The 26,818-nt window shown below is 40.2% G+C and overlaps 1 protein-coding gene across 1 annotated transcript in view; it reads right to left on the bottom strand.

Annotated features, from left to right (window-relative positions):
• Positions 1-794: 794 nt before the first annotated feature.
• The window catches only part of cdh13 (cadherin 13, H-cadherin (heart)), a 430,791-nt gene continuing 404,767 nt past the window's right edge, over positions 795-26,818 (bottom strand). The window contains exons 12-14 of the mRNA XM_056261289.1: positions 12,680-12,913; positions 11,561-11,779; positions 795-1,618 (exon numbers count right to left, since the gene is read on the bottom strand). Coding sequence (XP_056117264.1) covers positions 1,611-1,618; positions 11,561-11,779; positions 12,680-12,913 — 461 coding nt within the window. The 3' untranslated portion in view covers positions 795-1,610. The remainder of the gene's footprint in view (positions 1,619-11,560; positions 11,780-12,679; positions 12,914-26,818) is intronic.

Consider the following 26,818-nt stretch of genomic DNA (forward strand, 5'->3'; position numbering starts at 1 on the left):
CCAGGTAACAACAAACACGATTATGATTCAAGGGTATGTAAACTTTTGAACTGGTTCATTTGTGTAAATTCATTTATTTTCTCTTGTGGATTATATGTAAAGATCTGTAATGTAAAACAACTTATTCGGGACAGTACTAAAAAAAGGTCCCTCTATTGTTTTATATGGTTAGTATCTTGCATATTCTGCAACGGGTATATAAACTTATGAGTAGAAGTAGTAATTTTCAATAATAGTAATAATAATAATAATAGTATGTCCTAAATGGACAAGGCTCTTTAATTTTGTAAGGTTGCTGAGTTTTCTATATCCCTGAAATACCAATGATCTCATGTGCATATGTTGGTGTATTTACTGTCTCAGCCGTATCCCCATTGGAATCCATTCAGTCTCCACTATAACTGCAAGAGTAGAAGCATATTTCATGACATCAATCAATCATTTTGGTTTTCAAACAAATGAGAAAAGTTAAAGTGGTGGGAAGTACAGTAACAGCTTTATTAAATTAGTGCAAAAGACAGACATAATTCATTCACCACATCATCTTTTTCTTTGCATTTTCAGAACTTACGGGGTCTCCCACACAAACATTTCGTTTTGTTTTCATGTTATCTTTTTCTGTCTCTCTTTTTTTGTTGTCTTTTTTTGTTCTCACAAGCGCAAAAAGGAAAAAAAAAATATATTTATATATAAAGAACAACTGAATCAACAGCCTTCCCTGGCCTCTTTGACTTTGACCCAAGGGGAGAGGGGAAAAAATAAAATAAACGCTGCACCATCAGAAACAAGTCTGCAAATCGCTCTCTAGACTCAAGAACCGCACTCTAAAACACGAGCTCATACATGAAAAAGAGGAAAAAACATCAATGGCATTAGAAATAGTCCCTAAAATTTAGCAAAAACATCCAGTTCTTCACTTTTTTTTTTCTCTTGAGGGGTCATTAAAGAATAAGCGATCAAAGTACATAAGTTAATTAATATTTTTGTACATTGGTAAAAAATAAAATATATATAGTGTACATTTCCCCCCGTCATTTCACACATTACTATAAAGATATATTGTGTTCCACTCCATAACAACTAATGCAATTGAACCAAAAACAAAAATAAAAGACTCAAGAGACGCTTTTTTTAGACTCTGAAGGCTTCTGGCTATCAACCTGCCCTAAGAAAACACAACCACTGCAGACTAAAGAGGCCTTGTGTCCTTCCCTTACATTAGTAAACAAGATCAAATACAGTAGTCTTTAACCAGAGGAAACTAAAGTACATCGAAATGTCCAATCGCTTTCCCACCATCCAATATATCTTAGTCCAGTGACAGAGAGAGTTCAACGAGGCGGTGGCGTCCGTGATGTATTCCAGAGGTATGAGAAGACAGGAGGTGCAGGGGAAGAAGGGAAAGGACAGACGGAGAGTTCCTGGTGAAAAGGTGGAGGTCGGTTTGGGATGGAGAGAGACGACGGTGAAAAGGAGGAGCGCAAAAATGAAGGGAGGTGCGAGGTGTCTTTTGGGGAAGAGGTCTTCTCTCTCTGCCTGCTTTGCGTGTGGAGAAGAGAAGAAGGATTTCTTCAGTGTTGCAAAAGGACTACAGAAAGAATCAGCGGAATTTACAAGCCTAAAAGAGAAAAGAGAAAAATGGTAATTAAACACCATTTGAAAGTTTAACGGAACATCTGTGGTGGTAATAAACTCTCAGCGGCAGGTTTGAATTTTTTAGGCCAACATGAGCTATTTGTTTTAATATGTATGCAATGAATGCATAAAAACATGACAAACCACAACAAAGCATTGAATTAATAAATTAAACCAATTAGAAACTAAATGTCATTCTCGTTGAGGCTCCAGGAAGCCCTTTATTTAGAGTCAACCCTTTATTTTTTCCTTCACTTTCCTTTCTTACTCCACGCTGCCATCATAATAAAATATGATTAAAATGTAACTTTGAAAAATGTAAGGTCTAATTTCGGAAGACTTGAGCGGAATGAATTGGCCTGCGGATTTCAGAAATTCAAAGGCGATCGAACCGTGCCAGATCCGATGCGAGAGAATATTAAATGTGGAGGGGGGAGGACTATTGATTTTTTCCCTTTTGCTGCTTGATGTTTCTTTCCACTAGATATGTTTGTATTGCTTGGTCCTAAATGACAGTGGAAGGAAAATAAGACCTGAACGGCACTTAAGAGGTATGGCTGAGGTTGCTCTGATCCACAAAATGCCATTTGCAAATTCTAAATTCCGCTTATTCATGTGCCGAGGGCCTGAAATGTGACCAGGTAATTCTTCCCCCCTTAGGCGAGCGAACATGTGAGCCTGGAACATCAAAATATATAACTAAATCAATTCACCTCGCCACATTCGCACGCAATAAAGTCAAGCGAGGAGTGGATACAAATCCTCCCTACTCTCATCTCTGCATACATACAGTACACTCTTCACTCCATCTTCCTAAGGGATAAAACACAGGTAAGTGTGCAGGGAACAGCAAGACGAAAGTGTGTTTGATCTAATTACCATCAGCCTGATTGGAGGAAAGTGGTTGTGGCAGCAGTCAGCTGCATTTGAGACAGACACAATAACACACGTGATCCCTGCACTCCAGTGCTTTGATCCGATAGATATATTGCACCCCCTTTGCATCATAATTCACTCCCTCAATTTGTGTTTTCATCAGCCATGAAGTAAAGTCACTCATGATGGGTTTCAAGTTTACAGCCACGAAACTCAGTATATATATATATATATGGTCACACTTTAGGTTATAGGGTCCAATTCTCACTATTAACTAACTCTTAACTATGACTTTTGTCTCAATAAACTCCTAATTACTGCTTATTAATAGTTAGTAAGGTAGTTGTTAAGTTTAGGTATTGGGTAGAATTAAGGGATGTAGAATATGGTCATGCAGAATAAGGCATTAATATGTGCTTAATGAGTACTAATAAGCAGCCAATATCCTGCAACTATTTAATAGTGAGAATTGGACCCTAAACTAAAGTGTTAGTATACATATATATATATATATATATATATATATATATATATATATATATATATATATTAGAGTATTCGAAATTGTAATTTTGCCTCAGCAAGCTGCATTAATTGTTCTGTTCACGCTTAACAATTCATTAACAAGAAGAGGTTATGCTTTATCTGCCAGGTGCACCGCGGATGGCACGTCAAAACAAGAGCCAGTAAACAGGTCGATGCTGTGGAAATTTCTCATCCCCTCAAGACAGGCCACATTAGTAACCAGAGTGGATTAAAGAGTAAAAACGTCCATCTTGGCAGAAAAGGGGATTTAAACTTTAGATGGCCCGGGCTCAGGCTTATTTCCCTGTTGTGGATTAATTATATTTTACCCCTGTTGGGCATCTTTCATTAGATTAAAGAGCGGTTTTAGAGGCCTGTTGGGTATATCACAACTCTTCATTTGTCGAAAAATATCACGTTAGGAGCATACACCAAACCACTGTATCATTTGTAATTTTCAATTACAGCAATTATTAATTAAACTATGACTGACATTTCAAATTTGTGTGCTTATATACCAGCTGGACTACCTCGCTGTTTAACCACGGAGTCTTAAAAAATATGAAAACGAAAAAGAAAAAAAAGTAGATGTTATTTACATTGCGTGTAAATAGATGCTATTCACACAAAGTGTAAAAGGTAGTAATGTGGTATTTGTAAAAACAAACAAAAAAGTAAACTGGACGCAGATAGTTAAAGTAGCCTGTCAACGAGTAAACAGAAACTAGGATATTTTAAAAGCATCAAGAAAAACCTTTTCCACTCAACCAAATTGCAAAAAGCAACGGTCTAAAAGAGAATCAGTAATCTCTATTCAACAAATACAGTATTTTCCCCCCTATAATAGCCTTTACTTTACTATACTGCATTTATTTGATTAAAATACAGTAAAAACTGTAATATTCTGAAATATTATTACAATTTAAAATAACTGCTTTCTTTTTGAATATATTTTAAATTGTAATGTATTCCTGTGATAGCAAAGCTGAATTTAGAATTTTCAGCAGCCATTACTCCAGTGTTCAGTGTCACATGATCTTTAGAAATCATTTTAATATGCCGATTTGCTGCTTAATAATGAATAATTATCAATCTAGAAAACTGACATTTCTTTTCTCCAGGATTTTTTTAATAATAGATTTATTTGAACTATTTTTTAACATTACAAATGTCTTTAATGTTACTTTTAATTAACTTACAGTGTCTTATCCCGTCTTACCCCAAAGGAGTGATCTCTAAATTGTAGTTTGCAACCAGTCCTACAGAGGGCAGTAAGGTCATCTTGGCATTGTTTGACCTTTCCTCTGCTGAACATGTGCACCTACCTAACAGTCTCCTCTGTGAACTGGACTTGAGCTCAATTGCTACATCAAAGCCTATTTTGTCAGTGTAAAATATAATTAGATTTCCTCGCGATATTTGTTTCACAATCTGGCCTCGTCTTGTGTCGTCAATGATGTTTTTCTTCCTCTCTGCAATTAACAACGCCGGTGTAATCAGATACACAGCTCAATGGAGCCACATTTTCAAAGGACAAACAAAATCAATGGACTCAAAGGGCAAATCAGCACAGAAGGTGATGTTTGGCAAACTGTCATCAGAAACCGCAACAATGGCTCCTGTGGGATCGAAGACGTCAAGACTACTGACTGCGTGTGAGACGGTGCCAGTCAGGCCCCCCATGATGTGGCACACGCATGTATCTGGTGCAAGATTTAGGAACTTTCATGGGGGTCTAAAGAGAGAGGAACTGGTGTCAGTTCATAGATGATCTGTTTGTGTTCTCCCAGAGGCTTCCATACATTATTTAAGAGGCCACAAATGCAAGTCCACTGGACTCCTTTATCCTTCGGAATGGAGGAAGAACAGAGAGTATGGATTTTTTCAGTCCGTGAAGCAGAAGGTTAGCAACATGGAAGCTAAAAATACACATCCACTGACACACATACACACTCACAGCCGCACAAACACAAACAAACAGTTACTTTAAGTATGTTTCTTCTTCTTGTCCTATTTTCAGCAATTAAATGCCTTTCACACCAAATGGGAAATAAATCCAGAACCTTAAATTCACTCTATTTATTTTTGGTTATGATTAAAAACTTAAAACATTGTAAAGCATTATCTATTGTGAAGGGTCATTTCATTACAGGCTGTTGTAGTGCTGTGCTAGAAATGTACTTTTAATTAAGTACCGTGTCTATTAATTGGGAATAGCTACAGCAACATCTTCAGCTAGTGAGCTCGAAATCCTTTCGATCTAAACTGGTTATATCTCTTAAGCCTATATTGAATGTTTTATGAGCAGTAGGATAACCATATCCATCCGCACAATCACGCAGAGCCGAAGCACAACCAAAACAATGTTCTTCCATAAAATGCATGCAGTTTTGTTTTTTAACCGCTAGAGGGCCAAAATATAAAAATATATTTTTCCACTGTCAGGTCAAAAGGTTCTAAGAACAGTAAGGAACGGTTCCAGTTGTATTTACTGTACACTTGATCCTGGTACGGCACGACACGAATACAAAACCGCTCTCGGCCCGGAATTCTCAGCACGGTTGGCTAGCAGTAGAACGCATGTAGTGACACTTGGTCACTTGTCCGTTGCCCAGCTACCAGTTTCTCTGTAGCTGGCTAAATGCACTATTTGATTGACGTAAACACAATTTAATAATAAAATTAAAAGAAATATCTAATCATCCTCCATATCAATCACTATTGACATCTCATATCGCCTGTAAACTCCTGCGTTACCAGGGCAATGACAGAAACATTTGTATTACATGCCAAAGAACTCTGTTATCAGCCCCAGAGTGGAAAATGAAACCATATCCGCACACGCTGGGCCAGATCGGCACGGTATGGAACGGTTAAGCAATGAGAACGGTTTTCCCCCCTACGGTGGAAAAGTGGATAGTGTTTGGCTTCAAATCAAAGATTGTAATTGTTATATACCTCATAGCAGGTTGGTTTGGTTCATGGCTTATAACTATTTAACAAATATAATTTACCTATGGGAAAAAAGTCTTCGGTAACCAAGGCCACTGAAAAAAGTATACAGGTCTGTTGCACTCTATATTGCATATTACAATCTCCCTCACTCTCTGTCTCTCCCTCTATTGGTATTTGGGTCTACTTTTCTAACTATTATTTTACCAACAACTTTACCACTAGTCTGGTATTTCCTCAGGAAACATTGTTACAGAGAAATAGAAGAAATCACACTCACACTTGGGACAAAACAACCATGCATCAGCTAGCGAGCCAGTGTTTCTAACCTGGGGGTCCATGAAGGTAAGCACAAGAACTCAGTGGAGAAGACAAACAATTTACAAACATACAATGTTCATTTAAAAAGCTGAATGAAACATAATTAAAACAATTTGAATTAATATGAACTGTTGTAGATTTACAATTATCACCATGTGGGAAGGTGACAGATCTACACTCACCGGCCACTTTATTAGGTACCCCATGCTAGTAACGGGTTGGACCCCCTTTTGCCTTCAGAACTGCCTCAATTCTTCGTGGCATAGATTCAACAAGGTGCTGGAAGCATTCCTCAGGGAGTTTGGTCCATATTGACATGATGGCATCACACAGTTGCCGCAGATTTGTCGGCTGCACATCCATGATGCGAATCTCCCGTTCCACCACATCCCAAAGATGCTCTATTGGATTGAGATCTGGTGACTGTGGAGGCCATTTTAGTACAGTGAACTCATTGTCATGTTCAAGAAAACCAATTTGAAATGATTCGAGCTTTGTGCCATGGTGCATTATCCTGCTGGAAGTAGCCATCAGAGGATGGGTACATGGTGGCCATAAAGGGATGGACATGGTCAGAAACAATGCTCAGGTAGGCCGTGGCATTTAAACGATGCCCAATTGGCACTAAGGGGCCTAAAGTGTGCCAAGAAAACATCCCCCACACCATTACACCACCACCACCAGCCTGCTCAGTGGTAACAAGGCATGATGGATCCATGTTCTCATTCTGTTTACGCCAAATTCTGACTCTACCATCTGAATGTCTCAACAGAAATCGAGACTCATCAGACCAGGCAACATTTTTCCAGTCTTCAACTGTCCAATTTTGGTGAGCTCTTGCAAATTGTAGCCTCTTTTTCCTATTTGTAGTGGAGATGAGTGGTACCCGGTGGGGTCTTCTGCTGTTGTAGCCCATCTGCCTCAAAGTTCGACGTACTGTGCGTTCAGAGATGCTCTTCTGCCCACCTTGGTTGTAACGGGTGGTTATTTGAGTCACTGTTGCCCTTCTATCAGCTCGAACCAGTCTGGCCATTCTCCTCTGACCTCTGGCATCAACAAGGCATTTCCGCCCACAGAACTGCCGCTCACTGGATGTTTTTTCTTTTTCGGACCATTCTCTGTAAACCCTAGAGATGGTTGTGCGTGAAAATCCCAGTAGATTAGCAGTTTCTGAAATACTCAGACCAGCCCTTCTGGCACCAACAATCATGCCACGTTCAAAGTCACTCAAATCACCTTTCTTCCCCATACTGATGCTCGGTTTGAACTGCAGGAGATTGTCTTGACCATGTCTACATGCCTAAATGCACTGAGTTGCCGCCATGTGATTGGCTGCTTAGAAATTAAGTGTTAACGAGCAGTTGGACATGTACCTAATAAAGTGGCCGGTGAGTGTATGTGCCTTTTTATCTTTAAGATCAATGGTTAAAATTGATATGCATCCATAAGCTACATACTGTATAGATAATGTATAGAATTGATTTCATCTTTAACCATTTTAATCATCTTTTTGCCTTCACTAGCTAATTTTAAAAGGTAATTTCTCCCCAACATATCTTTTTTTTATCTTCCAAACCTTTGCATTCCACAGACAAAAATGACAAAATTGTAATTTTCATCTCTTTAAATGGTCCTGAGGAAATTAATTCTAAAATAATAATTATAAAAGAATTATCAAAATGATGTTTTGCAGGTGTCACACTGCAGTACATTATCAACTTATCATGTATTTAATGTCAACTACCTACCTATAAACAAATGGAATGGCACAAACTAATGAACTACATGACAGTAATTCACGTATTTGTGTGTGAGTACGTGTCTCCTGTACAGGAGACAGATGAAGCGAGTTCTGTCTAATCTTTTGGCCATTTCTCTCTTGCAGAGCTCCATCACTGAGCTTCTGGGCTTATCTGCCTGTTCTCACCGCTCTCTCTCTCAGCGGGGGTCAGGGTTCATTAAGGTGATAAGGAAATTGAAGTCAGACACTCTCTCCCTCCCACTCGATCAGTGTGCGACATAGCGGCATGGCCCCTCCTCGACTGTCTTCCTGCGCGACAGTGAAACGCATCCTTACAGGAGTCATTAGTGTCCGTGTAGTGCAGTTCTGAGACCAGCATGCACCAGCTTTATGTCATGTCACACAAGATATAAACATGTGCACACACTTTCAGACTGCCTGTTTCAATGCATCACTGCCTGTGGAACACACACACACACACACACACACACGCACACGCACACACACACACACACACACACACACACACACACACACACACACACACACACACACACACACACACACACACACACACACACACACACACACACACACACACACACACACACACACACACACACACACACACACACGGTACATACATCATTTACAGTGGGGTCTAAACATCCGAGACCACTAGTGAAAATGCTTCTATTTTGCATTCTTCCTCATTAAATACAAAACAATGAATCGCAATTTATATGATCAGCATAATTTGACTGAAAAGTTTCAAATAAATTTTAAAATAATAATTATTTGTTGCTTTAATGAGCAGCACATAAGCTACGCAAGCTCCAGTTTGTGTAAAAACCTGATGATAATGTTCTCCAGCATGATTTGAAATGATTCGAAGAGAATCTTGTGAATCAACTGAGGAAAAATATGACCTTGTGTACAATTTCAATGTGTTCTCAGACTTTTGAATCACACTGTATATTAAAACCAGAAGTAGTTATAAATTCTGAATATTAATATTGAATATTATATCCGAAATTATCTGTATATATATATACAGTATACATATACATTTTTATTTTATTTTTTTCTCCCCAGAAAAACCTCCAAAGCAACTTTGGGAAAACCAGCATGGCATAATAGAGTGGATGTTAATGTCTGCCAGGGCAGTAGCAAATAATCCCATCATTTCAGTCTATTAAAGACAAAAGCAAAAAGCATTTCAGCAAAAAGACGCAGAGACAATGCTAAAATTGGGGATTCACTTTTTGTTCACTATAGGCAAAGGTAATTTAAATGATTTGCACCTCTGATTCACGTATGTCTGTATATATGCTTGATTATAATTCTCCATCATTTGAACAGTTGTTGTCTGTCAGGTATTTGATGAAAAACTGCGAGCATGTTTAACATAAAATCCATATAAAACCTACAACAAGCCGAACATAAATAATAAAATAATAATAAATAGCGTCTTTAGTACCCGATTAAGCTAAATTAAATTAAATAAGATGTGGGTTTTTCTCTGATATACAGCACGAGAAAATGGTGTAATTTTAGTGAATTCACCCCAAATGTTAATTTGCAGGATATTAAGACAAAATTAAAGGGAAAATATGGGTATCTGAATGTAGAGAGATAACACAAATAAGAAAGTGACTGGGGGAGAGAGAAACTGTGGAGAAGAACTGCCTTCCAGGTTTAATGCAGATCTGGAGACATTGGCATCACGACTTCTATTCAAACCAGGGCTTGGGCGAGGAACATAGCAATAGAAATCCTCAGAGCATGATGTCTCTTCTGAACAGATTTATTTTTCCTCTGTTTTCCATTTTAGAATGGCTGTATAGTTCCATTATGTTCCAGCCCCTCTAAAGGAGTGAATTATTTATGTTATTGCCGGGAGAAAGAGTCACCAGGGGACTGTGTGCAGGTTTGGATGGGAGATTAACTATAGGACAAACATATATTACACAACGACACACACATACACACACCGAGAAGCTTAAGACCTGCTGTAAAGTAACCTTTAATTTGTGCATATTACTTTAAATGCTTCTATGTCTCTCTCGTGGCTGTAATAGTGGCCCTATATGCTGTAAATCTAGCCAGATATGGATCAACTCTTAATGCAGTTCCAGGCTTTACCACAGTAAATAGATACGGGGTCACTGAAGACACTCTGGAAGAGAAGCCAATTTCCTGTCAAACTGTACAGCAAGGTATACAGGGTGTTCATTATCAACATCGAAACTGAGCTAAAGTAGCAACTCATTAATACTGGAAAACTTCTAAAAATGAGGGTCGAGGTACCTTGCCAAAACAAAAAATAATCAATATCTTTGTTCAGTTTTACAGTAAACACTGTGTGTAAATCTGAATATAGTTATAAGCCTAAATATATAAATACAATACATAAACATAAATCGGATTATATACTTAGTAAAAAGTTTAAATAGTCATAACTCTGAATATATGAATGAATATTGTGTTAACCATTTTCTGTTTTGCCCTTCATTTTAAATGTGTGTGTGTGTGTGTGCAAAGGTGCCACATGAGAGCAGATTGGTGTTTAGCCCTTCGAGAATATGGTCCATAAACAAACCGAATGAATGGGAGTGATTCTGCAAGCAGCCTGTAAACTGGACTCAGCTAATACCTGAATCCAAAGAGGTTTAAAAAATCTAGTTTTAAAAGCCTAGGGAGTCCTGCAAATGAAGTCAGAAGTTCAGATGTACCGCTTCTGCACAGAATGGACGAGGTTCCAAGTTCAAGGATTAAGAGAGTTTTGTACAATAATAAACTCTGCAGAGTTCTGACTTTCCATATTTTATTTATTTATTTTACTGTCAGGCAGAATCGTGGCTCTGGAACACTTGCAATTTTTATTTGCACTTAATTAGAAACCATGAAATATGCAGCACCTATCAAACTTTAAAACTCCACATTTAAGCAAATCACCTAGAATTTCCAGCATTTTGATAAGAGAGATCATGTGTGTCTCAACACCGGCGATATGGGACCCTCTATGGTGGACGGCACTGATCCTCAACAACTCGTCTCAATACCGGCGTGATTACTTGGACTTCCAAAAAGATGGAAATGGATAAATACTCTAAATGTTCCGATCCAATCTGACTTGTAATGCTGCCCGAATCATGCACTGTTCCTTCGTTGGCCAGAGGAGAACTGGCCCCCCGACTGAGTCTGGTTTCTCCCAAGGTTTTTTCCTCCATTCTGTCACCTGATGGAGTTTTGGTTCCTTGCCACTGTTGCCTTGGCTTTTGGCTTGCTTAGTTGGGGACATTTAATATTCGATAATATTATTGATCTGCCTTACTTAAGGTGGACGTTGACGCAATTTTCTTTTAGAAACAAACCTTGTTATATTATTTTCATGTTATCACTGTGAAGCTGCTTTGATACAATCTGTATTGTAAAAAGCGCTATATAAATAAAGGTGACTTGACTTGACTTGACTGTGTGTGTTTGTGTGTCGTGTAGGACACTTACCGAGCATGGAGAGCAGAACCAGGCCAAGCAGCAGCAAGAGGTTTGTTTGTACCGAGGCGGCACGGCTGCAGTCCATTCTGTTCTTCTTACAGGTGCACACCTGAACTTTCAGTTCTGTGTTGTTGGATATGGGAGGGACGCCAGAGTCGGTCAGAACCAGCGGCAGGTTGTAGTTGGCCTTTTTAAGACTGTGCAGCAACATGATCTGGGAGTGAGTGTCTAAAAAACATCAGAAAACTATTTAATATACCGTTCTGGTCACTTTACATATCAGACAGACTGTAACTTCCTCTCTAAATAGGCAGAATAAGCAGCAAAAGGTTTGGCTACAGGAGAGTATAAGCCTCTTGATCTCAAATAACATTTCTTGCTCTGTCTCTGTATCACATCATCTGCCACTGGTTCTCTTCTCAAACAGCTGACAGAAGTCTGGAGATGCACATGTCTTTCTATATTTGAGTGTGTTCTCTCAGGAGAGATGGGTAATCGAGAGTCTGCTCAGATAAACCACAAATACACTCAGCTATTTGGTCAGAGTAATCTCTAATGATACACTCACTGTCTGTGACAATAAAGTGATCCTTTTCCATCTCAGCAGCATGTGGTCCATTTGACCCTGGTGAAAACACCAGCATTTTTACCGTTGTACTGGCTGGTTAGTGCTGGTTTGGTGCTAGCATAGCTGGTAGACTACCACAATAATGCTATTCACTATAGGGATGACAGTTTTCAGGACTGTTATGATCTTAGTCAATTCTGCCAAAATGTCGAGTTGATTTAAAGTGGCACTCCATTACTATTTTAAAAAATGTTCTTGATTAATTGTCATTACAATGTACAATGTTTGTAGTGAAAGTAATTCATTTATTGAACATTAAAATATAGTAATTTATGCCTGTATATGCAGTGTTTTCACAATCTAATTTCATTATTACTAAATGCATTTGTGCTGAAATTGATTAATCAACAAAAAAATCAATTATGCTTAACTATATTAAGGTAAACTATTCTTTTAGTAAGAGCACCACGTATATTTCCTCGAACAGGCCTTAGAAATAGCCGGCATGTGTTTAACCGTGGGTGCGTGCCTGTTCCTGTCCCATCTGAGAATTAACTTACCATTGATCCTGGAGATCTTCCATGTTTTCTCCAGTCCTGGCTGTTTGCCAAGCTCGATCTTGAAAGGATCTGTATTAGGATGAATGTCCTTGTCTCGTCCCCCGATCACCACCACATTTATGTCTTTAGCGTCCTCGCACACGCGGGCCACGGAGGGGAAGACGTAGGGAGCGTTGTCGTTCTCGTCCTCCAAAGTGATAATCAGTGTACCTGTGCCAGTGGCGGGTGGATTACCTAGTGAGACAAAAGGTAGAGTTAAACAGAATATGCAACAAAAAAAGTAGGGCAGGACCAGTGCTATTTTAAGATTATATAGATACTATTCGAGTATTTATTAATATTTCGAATAAGCTTTTTTTTTTTTTATATTTTTAGTTTTCATTTAATTTAAGTTGTAGTAATTTTGTTATGTGTTTTTGTAATTTTTATTAGGTTTTTGTTTGTCATTTAGTTTTAATTTATTTTTATTTTAGTTTTAGAAACTTTAGTACTTCATCCTAAACTTACTTTATTTCAGTTTCATTTTTCATTTCTTATTTTAGTTGAAATTTTTAAGTTAAAGTTATTGTATGGAAGTTTCTGCCTCAGAGTTAAATAAATAAATAAATAAATAATTTTATTGAAATGTACTATTTCTTACTGTAAACATTTACCCTTAACTTTAATCCCACATTTATCTTTTTTTATTTGATATTCAGAAAACAAGCTTCCATAAAATACAGCATAGAGTATTAAGAAAATAAAAAGGGTACATTTTGATGCTCGCAATCACATAAAAGTCCTTCTCCAGTCTAAAGCTTTCTGGCTTTATAGGCCAAATCAATAGTTCTCTTTTAAATGCATGCACAAGAGGTTTGAGTTAACACTCATCCCTGCGATCAAAGCACCGGCATCTCACTGTTACTGTAAAGCAAAGTGGGTAAAATACTTTTTACAAAAGGTCATATTGGATGCAGAATCACAGACATCAGCAATCAAAGTCTATGCAGAAAGAAAAAATAACACCAAATCAAAACATTCAGTTTCTGACTTGGAGTAACAGCAATTATCTTGATTTGAAAGAAGCCTCGTTTTGTATCAGATTGCACTTCATTGAATATTGCACAGGAGAAAACATATTATTTAAGGCTTTAAAAAAATTCTGCTTCTGAGAGATTAGCAGTTTTTGCAGGACTGCATAATTATAAACAGCCCTGGAGGTCACTCGCAATTAACATCCGATGACAGGATCAGTAATTACAGAATGATTTTGTCCTCGTGTTCCCAGGAACACTCAGGCCTCAAAGGGAAGAAGAAAAGACACAGTGTCAAAACATGGGAGAAAGTAATGTCTCGCAAGAAAAAAAAATCAGGTTTGTTCCAATTGCATCTCCAAAGTACACCTGCAGAACAGCGTTTAGAGCCATAACAATGACGTCCTTGCCATGTTTTATTGACTTTCTGCTCAAAAAGATTGCCAAGTACGTAACAAGACGTTTCACAAGACGAAAAGAAACGCGTATCCATGGACAAAAGCAAACTGTCCCGCCTAACACCATAAAAGCGGCAGACTTCTCACTATGCTTCACAGAAGAAAACACGTCCCGCCATGAGCGATAACAGCGATCTGATTTATAAATCATGAACTCTTTAAAAATTTAGACGTGGCTTGTGTGTGCATTCGTAAATACATCCATTGCTTCACTTTCAAGACCAGTGAACAAACCAATGATTGAAAGACAGCAAAGGTCAAGGCAAGTATTACATAAATACAGCCAGTTGGGTTGGTATATGGTAGTGACTGGATATAGATTAACCAGCGCTCATAACCAGCGCTATTGACCGCTTTCTGACCCAAACAGCTAAAAGCACAAGATATGGATCACATAAAAATCCTAGATGGATGCAGGGGAGACTCTAGAATATTCAGGGGGGCTTGGGCAGCCTTCCAGAGCATGAGCTGATGTGGTTCAGAGTAACGTTTCTGTCCTCAAGTGCAAGAGGTTGTGAGCTGGAATCTTCCTCAACCACTTTTTATAAATAAACATGAAAATAGCCTCTGTTTGTCTGTAGATCAGTCACTGTGACGTATCTGGTAGCATGTTATTGTGTTATTCCACTGGAACGGAGAGCGTTCGGATGAGAGATCACATCTGTGACTCATATAGACACTAAAATGCATTCATATTTAATGCACCACACTGCTATATGCCCAAGTGAGGTTTATACATAAAAGGCAAATGCAATAAAGGTTATATTAAGACATTGCACAAAAACACAATATAGTTTATATTAATATATTGTGCCTTTATCTCTCACATTTTGATTGATATTATAAAAATGCATCTGAATAGATGAAAAGCAAACAATTTCAACCTTTCTGAAAGCTGGCAGCAATATGAAACGTTATTGCATCACGATTAGTTTTGGTCTGGTGAAGACAAACATTCCACATACTGCCACTGACCTCCAATTTATTTTCTCCCCAAAGACTATGGAAGTATTTTAGCTTTGCACAAGGGAATTATTGTGCATATTGAGACTGTAAGTCTTCTTCATCATCACTCGGTTATGCACTAGAAGGGTGCGCCTGCTGGGAAGAGGAGCGTGGCTGGGACTTTCATTAGCCGCACTTGCATCTGTGTCTCGTCAATGCAGACAAACATAAATTGACTAACACATCTGTCATTCAGGGAAACTGGGTGTCTAGGTGGCCCAGTATGCAACAATAATACTGAAGACAACCTGAATCTGCGTAATGCACACTGTAATGTTCCTGTACACTGAAGAATGTGGTGTAGACATTTTTTTTACTCAGAATTTGCAAGTACAATTCACAAACACAAAGAAACAAAGCATCACATGGAATTAATAAATAGTATTTTCTCGTAAAACATATTCCAATAATCGTAAAAAAATGCATTTGGATACTTACACTGAACAAAATTATAAATGCAACACTTTCGTTTTTGACCCCATTTTTTATGAGCTGAACTCAAAGATCTAAGACTTTTTCTATGTACACAAAAGGCCTATTTCTCTCAAATATTATTTACAAATCTGTCTAAATCTGTATTAGTGAGCACTTCTCCTTTGCCGAGATAATCCATCCACCTCACAGGTGTGGCATATCAAGACGCTGATTAGACAGCATGATTATTGCACAGGTGTGCCTTAGGCTGGCCACAATAAAAGGCCACTCCGGGGGGACCCACCCCCCCAAAAAGGTTGTTGATTGTGGCCTGTGGAATGTTGGTCCACTCCTCTTCAATGGCTGTGCGAAGTTGCTGGATATTGGCAGGACCTGGAACACGCTGTCGTATACGCCGCTCCAGAGCATCCCAAACACATTAATTCATGCTGTCTGCAGGAATGTCCATCAGAGTTGTTGCCCGTGAATTGAATGTTCATTTCTCTACCATAAGCCGTCTCCAAAGGTGTTTCAGAGAATTTGGCAGTACATCCAACTGGCAGTACATCCAACCAGCCTCACAACCGCAGACCACATGTAACCACACCAGCCCAGGACCTCCACATCCACCATCTTCACCTCCAAGATCGTCTGAGACCAGCCAGCCGGACAGCTGCTGCAACAATCGGTTTGCATAACCAAACAATTTCTGCAAAATCTGTCAGAAACCATCTCAGGGAAGCTCATCTGCATGCTCGTCGTCCTCATCGGGGTCTCGACCTGACTGCAGTCCGTCGTCGTAACTGACTTGAGTGGTCAAATGCTCACATTCGATGGCGTCTGGCACTTTGGAGAGGTGTTCTCTTCACGGATGAATCCCGGTTTTCACTGTACAGAGCAGATGGCAGACAGCGTGTATGGCGTCGTGTGGGTGAGCAGTTTGCTGATGTCAACGTTGTGGATCGAGTGGCCCATAGTGGCGGTGGGGTTACGGTATGGGCAGGCCTATGTTATGGACAACGAACACAGGTGCATTTTATTGATGGCATTTTGAATGCACAGAGATACCGTGACGAGATCCTGAGGCCCATTGTTGTGCCATTCATCCACGACCATCACCCCGAAGGGTCCTCTCCGCCATGGCCGCCCGAAGGGTCTTCACCGCCATGGCCACCCAAAGGGTCTTCACCGCCATGGCCACCCAAAGGGTCTTCACCGCCATGGCCACCCAAAGGGTCTTCACCGCCATGGCCGCCCAAAGGGTCTTCACCGCCATGGCCACCCAAAGGGTCTTCACCGCCATGGCCGTCCAAACGGGCTTCACCGCCCTGGCCACCTGCACATCCTGCTCCGCCCTGGAGGCATCCTGCCCCTGTTAGGCCATGACCTTTTCAGCCTTCAGGGCGCCCACCCCTGTTGATGTTCCACGGCGCGAGATTGCGCCTTTTTGAAGGGGGGCGTATTGTCTCAGTTATGCTCATCTGTCCTGTTGTTTTGTTCAGTCACATGTCTTCCTTGTTCAGTTTTCCCGCTCCTCATTTGTCTTCAGTTGTCTCACCTGTGTTTAGTTAATTATCATCATCCGTGTCACCTGTCTTAAGCTCGTTTTGTTCATCAGTGTCTGTATATAGTCCCCTTCAGTTCAGTCAGTCCTTGTCGGTTGTTAGTTGTGTTTAGAGCGTGTGTGCGCCTGTCATTCTGCCTGCCTGTCTGTACCTGTGAGTAATATATAAGTAAATCGTTTGAATTGGAGCCTTTTGACTTTGAGTCTTCTTCTACATACACCACACCTGTGACAAATAGACAATTCAATAAAATAACATTATTATTTTTGAAGTTTGGTTGAATGAATGATTCAATGACTCACTCATAAATACTTGTTTCATTACTGGATGAATCAGTGTTTTTGGATGAATCAGTGTTTTTGAACGAATCTCTAGAATGAATGATTGAATGACAAATATATTTTTAACAGCCACCAACTGGTGTCGATGTAATTGATGCAACATTTATTTAAAGCCGTTACGAATGGTTAAAGTTACTTTCAAAAGGTGATTTTTTTCTATGTCGAATGGCTACCATAGGCATCAATGTTTATATCCGAACTAAAAACTTTATCCAAGTACTTCTGTGATCATTTGAATTATTGTAAGACAGAAATAATGATACTGTGCTGTTGACAAGACTGTTTGTGAAGCTGTTTCATACCTATAGATAATAACTGCACTTTCTGGGTCAGCGGCAGAGCTTGACGCAGATTTGAATCGTGTGATCGTACTTGTCAAAGGTTTAACAGACAGCCAAATCGTTTTCATTTAGGAATAAGATTGCATTAATATTTGAATTGAGATCGCAATCTTTTAACGATTAATCATGCAGCTCTGCTGAAATCCTATTAATTTCGATGCATTAGATAAATCGCGTTTGACAGCCAAAGAGTGTCCAAACGCATTTTGATTTCATTTTGAAAATATAGATCTATTAATAATTCCTCCTCTTTTAAAATGCTTTAAATGTTTATTGTTCTTTCATTAAAATAAATGCTACATTGTTTGTATCTTTTGTATCTAATGCAATTACATTCATACATTTTAAAATGTGAGCAAATAATCTATGGGTCTATAATAAAATGTATGGAGCAACTAAAACAAAGTTCTTCAATTCTGCTCCTAGAAAATACATCATGATGTTAAATCGTATCAGTCAGGCTTTATGAAGCTTTCCTATGTGTGTTGTGGGACTCAGAGAAGACATATATGCATAAGGGAATGCAAATCTTCCCCATTTACACACGGTTGCTGTACGTGGTTAGAAAACATTAACGTTATTTGTCTTCACTGAGAAAAACACATTCCCTCGCTTGATCGCTCTAGTTTTTACTATCTTCATCAGTATCATCATCATAATCATCTTCAGCAGTGCTAAGAGCTCCCTCCTCCTCTAACTCACATTGAAGGCCTATTACACACATTTAGATGCACCATAAAGTGTTCTAGAAATGAGCAGTAGCGCAGTTTATCACTTAATAACTTTCATCTTAGAAACCGGCGACCCCTGTAACATCAGTATTGATTAAGGTAAACGTGAGCTGAAATATACAGCGGACTTCATGAATAGTTGAGTACATACCGCTTTGTTTAACATGCAGCATTGACATAAAAGATATTCATGAGACAAGGATAAGAAAGGGTTTTTTGCATAAATATGTCTATTACATATGCAGCATGTAATGGGACTGGATGTTTCGGATGCTGTCTTCTTTCCCGTCCATAATGAGAGTGATTTATTTTCCCCTTTGTCATGGTGCGCTGATATATATAGGCTCATATCTTGTCTGACTTTGCTGAGATCCAATTCCCTCTTCTCTAAACTTCTTCCTAATGCATCGCTAAACATTGTTGATATGGAAGAGATAGTTTTTCAGCCTCACAGCTGATCGTGAGCAGATTCACAATCAAAAACAAAACTGTTCTTTGTCTTTTCCCCTCTGCATTATAAAACACTTAATTTTTTTTTTTATAGCGGTGAAAACTGTTCCAATATTATCGCTAGCAAAAAAACAATAAAAAAACCCCCACACTGCACAGTAAATACATTTTTTATATTGATTGTGAAAATAAATTGAAATATTATATATTTAGGAGACAATGCCATAGCAAGACAATCGAGCCAGAAAATATAGAAAAGTTAGAATTCTTTTTTAGAATACACAAATCAACTTGAAAAGTGGTGGAAATATGTATAATACTTCAGAAAAATGACATAAAAAAAAAATCATTCATTCATATTCGACATTAAGTGATGCCTAAACCGTTGGACATTGTTAATGGAAAAAAAGAAAGAAAAAAAAGTAAACCTGTGAAAGTCCACAGAGACAGAGAGTAGCCACTGCTGAAGAATCACCCAGAAAAAAAAATCTGAAATGTACCATCCTTGTTTAGGTAAAGTTTGAATGACAGGTCGGGGAACGATGCCTTTGGTTGCATTAATGATTTTGTGACAGTGCAGGACCCTATCTCACCCCCTCAGACTCAAAAGACAGACCCTCGGTTCAGAGAGTTGCTTTATTTTGGTACTGACCCACTGGCCCATAACGTCTGTTCCACCTGATGCTTTTCTGCAAGACGGACCAATTGACTACCAACAGCTTGGGCTAATACCAAGTGTTTCTCTGTCTGTATCGTTGTTTCTGTCTGTTCACTCTCTCTTTCACTCAATATCTGTCTGACCTTATCATTTTCAATGGCATAAAAGTTATACGTATAAAATATGTGTTGAAGTCACAATTACAAACAATAGACAAAATACACTTTCTATACTTGCTCCTATATAAAAATAATTAAATAAATAAATAAATAATATAGCAATTAAGTGGCCAAGCACAAAAAAAGGCACAATGAGTTATGCAAGCATGGCTGGGAGCTTTTAATAACTTTTTGCCAGCATGGTCTGAAGATTAAACAATTTTGGTGAAAATGGGACGAAGCTCTAAACCAGTCTAGGACCAGTTCTAAAATTAAGGTTTTTCGGAAAAGTCCAAAATTTCATGATGGAAAATTATGTCATAGCAGTCCAATCGTCTTGAGCCAAGGAATCAGAGGGGGGGAATCTTTTTTTTTTTACTGTTTTTACTAAATTACTTACTGTTCAAAAGTCATTAGCATTAATGTAAGTGCAAATTTGGACAGTTGGTGGCGCTAGAGGGATTGAGATAAAGAGTCCAAAATTGTTGTGGTTATTGTTCAGACTGTCCTCTATCTGTGTGCCAAATTTCACAACTTTTTCTATGGGTTGGCATAGACTCAGAAGCAGAATAAATTATTGTTCTCTCTTTCTCTACTTTTCTGGATTTTACTTTTGCTCTAACTTGTATACTTTTTATTCTGTACTTGGCATTGTGTAACAAATATTGCTGACTCTTGTGATAAATTGCTTGCGCTGTTCCTGATTTGTAAGTCGCTTTAGATAAAATAATCTGCTAAATGCCTGAAGGTAAATGCAGTAAAGTTATATTAAGCATAGAAATCAGAGAACTCTTAACTCTTAAATGTCAACATTTTCAGACCTTTAGCAAAATTGAAAACCACCAAGCATTTATGCATTTGGTTAGACTTTTTATCTAAAACAACTTACATTGCACTTACAACACACATTGTACGTACAGGTGAAACTCGAAAAATTCGAATATCGTGCAAAAGTTCATTTATTTCAGTAATTCTACTTAAAAGGTGAAACTAATGCATTACAAAGAAAACCTTATGAAAACCTTTTCACAATATTCTAATTTTGAATTTGGGGTTTTCATAAGCTGTAAGCCATAATCATCAAAATTATAACAAATAAAGGCTTGAAATATCTCACTTTGCATGTAATGAGTCTATATAATATATCAGTTTCACCTTTTAAGTTGAATTACTGAAATAAATGAACTTTTGCACAATATTCAATTTTTTGGAGTTTCACCTGTATTTGATCATGCTGTGCATTCCCTGGAATTACAGGCTTTGCTATTGCCACGCTCTACAGCAATTTCTACCTAACTGCACACTTGAGCTCCACTGTCTGCATTTCCATTAGAAGTCATTGTATTTCGGTTAAACTCTGCTCAACTCTGTTGCATCGCCTTCAGGCACTTTTGCACACTGCAACCCAAATCACCAGCTCTTACTGAAAATGAACGATTTCCGGTAGTTTCTGGCTACTCCATCTATTCTAAAGCTTATGGCTATTGGCAAAGTATAAGAAAGAATCAGAGGCGGACAGAGTACAGAGCTTTGTTACTTGAGTAAAAGTACAGATACCCCTTGCTAAATTTTACTCAAGTACAAGTAAAAGTACTACATTCAGATGTCTACTTAAGTAAAAGTACTAAAGTACTTGTTTTTAAAAGTACTTGAGTATCAAGAGTACAAGAGTAAATTTTCTAAATATTGCATTACTAATCTACTGCCACAGTGCTTACATTTATGCACAGAAACGTCCTACATGGAGTTATGAAAAATGTTAATGTTAATACCTTGGAGAATGTAAAAGGAATTGAAAGTAAAATCAAGTCATTTTCATCTTTTTACCATGTTGCTTTATTTAATTTAATTAAAATTTTGGGGGGTCCCATCTTTAAATGCGGGGACAACACACACACACACACACACACACCACATGTAAGGGTGGCGCTGCCAATAAAGCACCTAAAAGCTGTCACAAAGAACCGGCAAAAGGAATGATTATGAATATGTAAAATATAGCAAGGAGATATTTTAATTGTTTATTAATAAACACTTGTTAATAAACAAGTGTTTTCTTTGTCAGTGTCGGCTAGATGAAGTTGACGATGCTGACTCGCGATCTTCAGTAGTGGACGCGCCAGAGAGAAATGCACATTTCATACGGATTACATAAGCAGAGAACAGTCTGTAGTCTGTTTTCTTTCGTTTTGAATTTTTCTGTTTAAAAGTAGACATGTCTGTGAGAGGCAAGTAGGCTACCTTATACACTGAGTTTCGGTTCATTTATGAGACGAGATCCAGTTCACGTGCCGGCGCCTCCATTTCTTATCTATCGTCTGCTATTTACTTCTTAATGATGTTTCCTAACAAAGTTCGGGAGGAGCATGTTCAGATAATTAAACACATGTGGAGCACATTCAGGTAATCAAGCCTAATTAGACACGAGTGGAGCACACTCCCAATCAATGAGGTAAGAGGTATATATTCAGCAAACTTAACTCAGTTCTTTGACAGTCTAACAGCATATTGGTTCGACCTTCTTGCTACCATGTCTCAACTCCAGCTCTTCCCATCCGATGAGGAATCTAACTTCTCACCGGATCCTCAGCCACAATCAGCTGACCCAAGGACAACTCCTTCTCTACCCAACATTTCAACTGATCCTCAGGCTTCTCCACGCGGCCGCCTGCCTGCCCGAACAGCTACACGCTCGCCTAGACGCAGAGGCCAGCCCTCGCCTCCACCAGCGAGACATCACAATCCCTCCCCTGCTTCTTCCTATCGCTCGGCCGTCCCAACAATTCCACCAATTGGAAAGTGGACAGTTTTAGGATTGAGGCAAGCGCTGATCAATTCAGATGTTCAGTTCTCGCGAAGGATGAACAAAGCGGAACTATACGCCTTGTATGTATCCTTGCAATCAACTAACCTCTCTCCGAAGTCCATGCCGGCCCCGAAAAGGACCAGCAGGCAAAGCAAAGCTCAGGATTCACCTCGCTCGACAACACCACCATCGCAGCGTACCAAATCCAGTTCTCTTTCAGCATCAAACCGCAGCAGAAGGCCTTCAGCAAGCTTGGGCCGCGCCCCAGTTCCTTCTGCTGTCAGACCTCGCCAGCAGGCTGCAGCTTTGGTTGAAACCAGGCCCGCCGACCTTCCCTCAGCATATCAGAACATGGCTCCTGCTGTTTCTAATAATCCTTTTTCTTTTCAGTGGCCTCCAGCACCTGTCCCAGATGCTAGCGCGAGGCTGCCTCCGCTAGCATTGGAGGCCCAATCATTTCAACCTACCTTTACAACAGCTACTAATCCCTCTTCTTTTCAGTGGCCAGCAGCTCCAGTAGCTCAAGCTAGCGTGAGGCTGCCTCCGCTTGCAGCACAAGCCCACTTTTCTCAGTTTCAACCTTCCTTTCCTTCTCATACTTTTAATCCTCTTCCCCAAGCCCCAGAGGCCAATTCAAGCGTGAGGCTGCCTCCGCCGACAATTGCAGCCCCGGCCTCGGCTCCTTTCAGCTCTCTTCTCCAGGCAAAATCTCTCCACTCTCTCTTCACAGCAACTCAGATGCCTGTCCCATCGAACGCCGTTGCCGCGGAGCCGCCCCCAGTGTCCCACAACATCCGAGCACAGATCCTGTCAGAAATTCAGGATGCTGGCTCCAGAGGCAGACCAATTCCCAACTCCAGTACCTCACTATTCAGAACTAATATTCCCGTAACCCACCCTCTAAAACAACTCCTCGACACATCACTGGACACCATCCTCCAAGCAGTTTCTCCCAGGACCCTCCAATCTTATGTGACAGCTTGGAGGTGTTTTAAAGCATTCCACTTCTCATACACCTTGCCATTCCCTGATTTTTCTCTCCTTTCAATCACCTCATTCATCTCCTACCTTAACAGCATTAAGGGCCTCCAAGTTGGAACCATCAAAGGTTACCTGAGCGGCATCCAGTTTTTCCACAAATTGATGTACGGCGCTCCCTCCCCAGAGATAAATAATTCACAAACCTCCCTTCTGGTCAAAGGAATTCAACGATCTCATCCCACCCATCCCGACACCAGACAACCCATAACACTAGATATTCTCACAAAATGTATTCATGCCCTCCGCACAGTCTACCAGCCTCTCGAGACAGCCCGTACACTCGATGCTATGTTTATTCTAGCATTTTTCGGCTTTCTTAGATGCTCGGAACTCGCCATCACTTCCAAATTCGACCCAAGAGTCCACCCCACCATCTCAGACTTATCAGTACTGGATAGTGAAACCATCTCATACTTGATTAAGCAAAGCAAGACAGACCAATCCAAAAAAGGCCATTTCATCTACATCTTCAAACTCTCATCGCCAATCCAACCATACCAATCAATTCAGGCATATCTTCATTGGAGAAGCTCCCAGGCTAAATCCCACCTTGATCCCCTATTTATAGATGACTCCAACAAACCTGTGACACGCTTTTGGTTCCAGAAACATCTCAAATCCGTTCTTCAACAGTCAGGCATCCAAGCAAAACATTTCTCCAGTCACTCTTTCCGCATCGGAGCAGCAACTTCAGCTGCCCAAAAAGGCCTCTCCCAGCAGCAGATACAAGCTCTCGGAAGATGGTCCTCAGACGCTTTCCAAAGCTACATCAGGACCAACCGGTTCCACATTAAAAAAGCCCACCAAACCCTCATCGAATAAAACCCTCCGGGTCGTCCACCTGGGTGTTCTTCCTTCTTCCAGTGATCTAAATTCCCAACTGACAAAGCAAAAACTCTCCCAGCGGACATTGCATAATTCTGTCCAGCGAGCATTGGTCTCCCAGCGGACATTGCAAAGCATCTATGTTTTCTCCTTTTCCTGTCCAGCGAGCATTGGTCTCCCAGCGGACATTGCAAGCATCTATGTTTCCTCTTTTCTGTCCAGCGAGCATTGGTCTCCCAGCGGACATTGCATAATTCTGTCCAGCGAGCATTGGTCTCCCAGCGGACATTGCATAATTCTGTCCAGCGAGCATTGGTCTCCCAGCGGACATTGCATAATTCTGTCCAGCGAGCATTGGTCTCCCAGCGGACATTGCATAATTCTGTCCAGCGAGCATTGGTCTCCCAGCGGACATTGCATAATTCTGTCCAGCGAGCATTGGTCTCCCAGCGGACATTGCAAGCATCTATGTTTCCTCTTTTCTGTCCAGCGAGCATTGGTCTCCCAGCGGACATTGCATAATTCTGTCCAGCGAGCATTGGTCTCCCAGCGGACATTGCATAATTCTGTCCAGCGAGCATTGGTCTCCCAGCGGACATTGCATAATTCTGTCCAGCGAGCATTGGTCTCCCAGCGGACATTGCATAATTCTGTCCAGCGAGCATTGGTCTCCCAGCGGACATTGCATAATTCTGTCCAGCGAGCATTGGTCTCCCAGCGGACATTGCAAACATCTATGTTTCCTCTTTTTCTGTCCAGCGAGCATTGGTCTCCCAGCGGACTTTGCATGCATCTATGTTTTCTCTTTTTCTGTCCAGCGAGCATTGGTCTCCCAGCGGACTTTGCATGCATCTATGTTTTCTCTTTCCCATCCAACAGGTATCGATTTCCCAGCGGACAGCAGGAAATCTCCAGTCCGGGCTTCCAAAAAACGCGCCACTCCACCGTCAGCCGGTAGGGCCCATCAGCCCGACGCTGTGAGCTGCTCCCGTCGGAAGCTACATGGGCCCTCCTGGTTGGGCATTCCCAAATCTTGTCAACCAGTAGGGCCCGTCCGCCCAGCGCAGTGAGCTGCTCCCGCCAGAGGCAACACGGGCCCTCCTGGTCAGGCGGCATAATCACGCTGTTCATCGGCCGGTAGAGCTCGCCTGTCTGACGCTGTGAGCTGCTCCCGTCGAGAAACGGTGCGAGCCCTCCCAACTGTTGTTCCAAATTACGACTGCTCCCCGTTCGTGAGCCAGCAGGCCCTCCTGGTCAAGCAACCAGGCTTATTCTCAAAACGCCAGCCCGCCAAATTCTCTGCGTTTTGGGGGGTCTTTAGTCTGGCGGCTGTCCTTTGCTCTTTTGCTTTTGGGGGAGCACTCTGGGTTCGGGCAAAAATTTCCGAGCTCGGAGCCCTCCCCCTGGACAGCACGCCAAATACGCATAATCTTTACTCTGTTTAATTGATGTAAATGTGAACTCGTGAAATGATGTTTCCTAACAAAGTTCGGGAGGAGCATGTTCAGATAATTAAACACATGTGGAGCACATTCAGGTAATCAAGCCTAATTAGACACGAGTGGAGCACACTCCCAATCAATGAGGTAAGAGGTATATATTCAGCAAACTTAACTCAGTTCTTTGACAGTCTAACAGCATCCCTCCACCACCCCATCTCCTCACTTCTTCTCCTAAATACTCTTACAACAAGGGGGAGCACTCTGGGTTCGGGCAAAAATTTCCGAGCTCGGAGCCCTCCCCCTGGACAGCACGCCAAATACGCATAATCTTTACTCTGTTTAATTGATGTAAATGTGAACTCGTGAATTTATTAAACCCAGGCAATTGGTTGATGAAACATTGATTAAAATTAAGATACAATTAATGCAAAACGAAATTCAGGTTAAAGAAAGGTTTTGTGTTTTCTGTTTGATGTCTCTGTGAAAGTTTTAAAGCATTTTTTATGCCGCTTTCAGAACGCTCACGTCCGTAACGGAGAACACGTCCATAACATAGTTTTTTCCTCATAAATGCAAACCCGAAAAATAAAATAAAACAAAATTAATATTTTATGTACTGTGGAGACTGAGCGCCAACCCTTCTTCATTCGCTGGGTAGTAGCCTACTTTGGTTTGTGCAGTGTAATTCACACAATCAGTAAAATATTTTGCCTCCTGAAGTTTTTTTTTTAAGAAATCAGAAATCCCTCGTGGGGACGCCACTGCCACATTTGAACCTGACTGTGTTAAACACACCACATACTCAAGAACATCAAACCAAATGCTTGGCTTACATTAATGTGTAATATAAAATCTGACCATGGAGTTGACTTTGGTGGAAAGCTGAAGGTG

This window comes from Rhinichthys klamathensis, unplaced genomic scaffold, assembly GCF_029890125.1.
Source record: "Rhinichthys klamathensis goyatoka isolate OS25496 unplaced genomic scaffold, OSU_Roscu_1.1 h1tg000181l_1, whole genome shotgun sequence".
Lineage (NCBI taxonomy): Eukaryota > Metazoa > Chordata > Actinopteri > Cypriniformes > Leuciscidae > Rhinichthys > Rhinichthys klamathensis.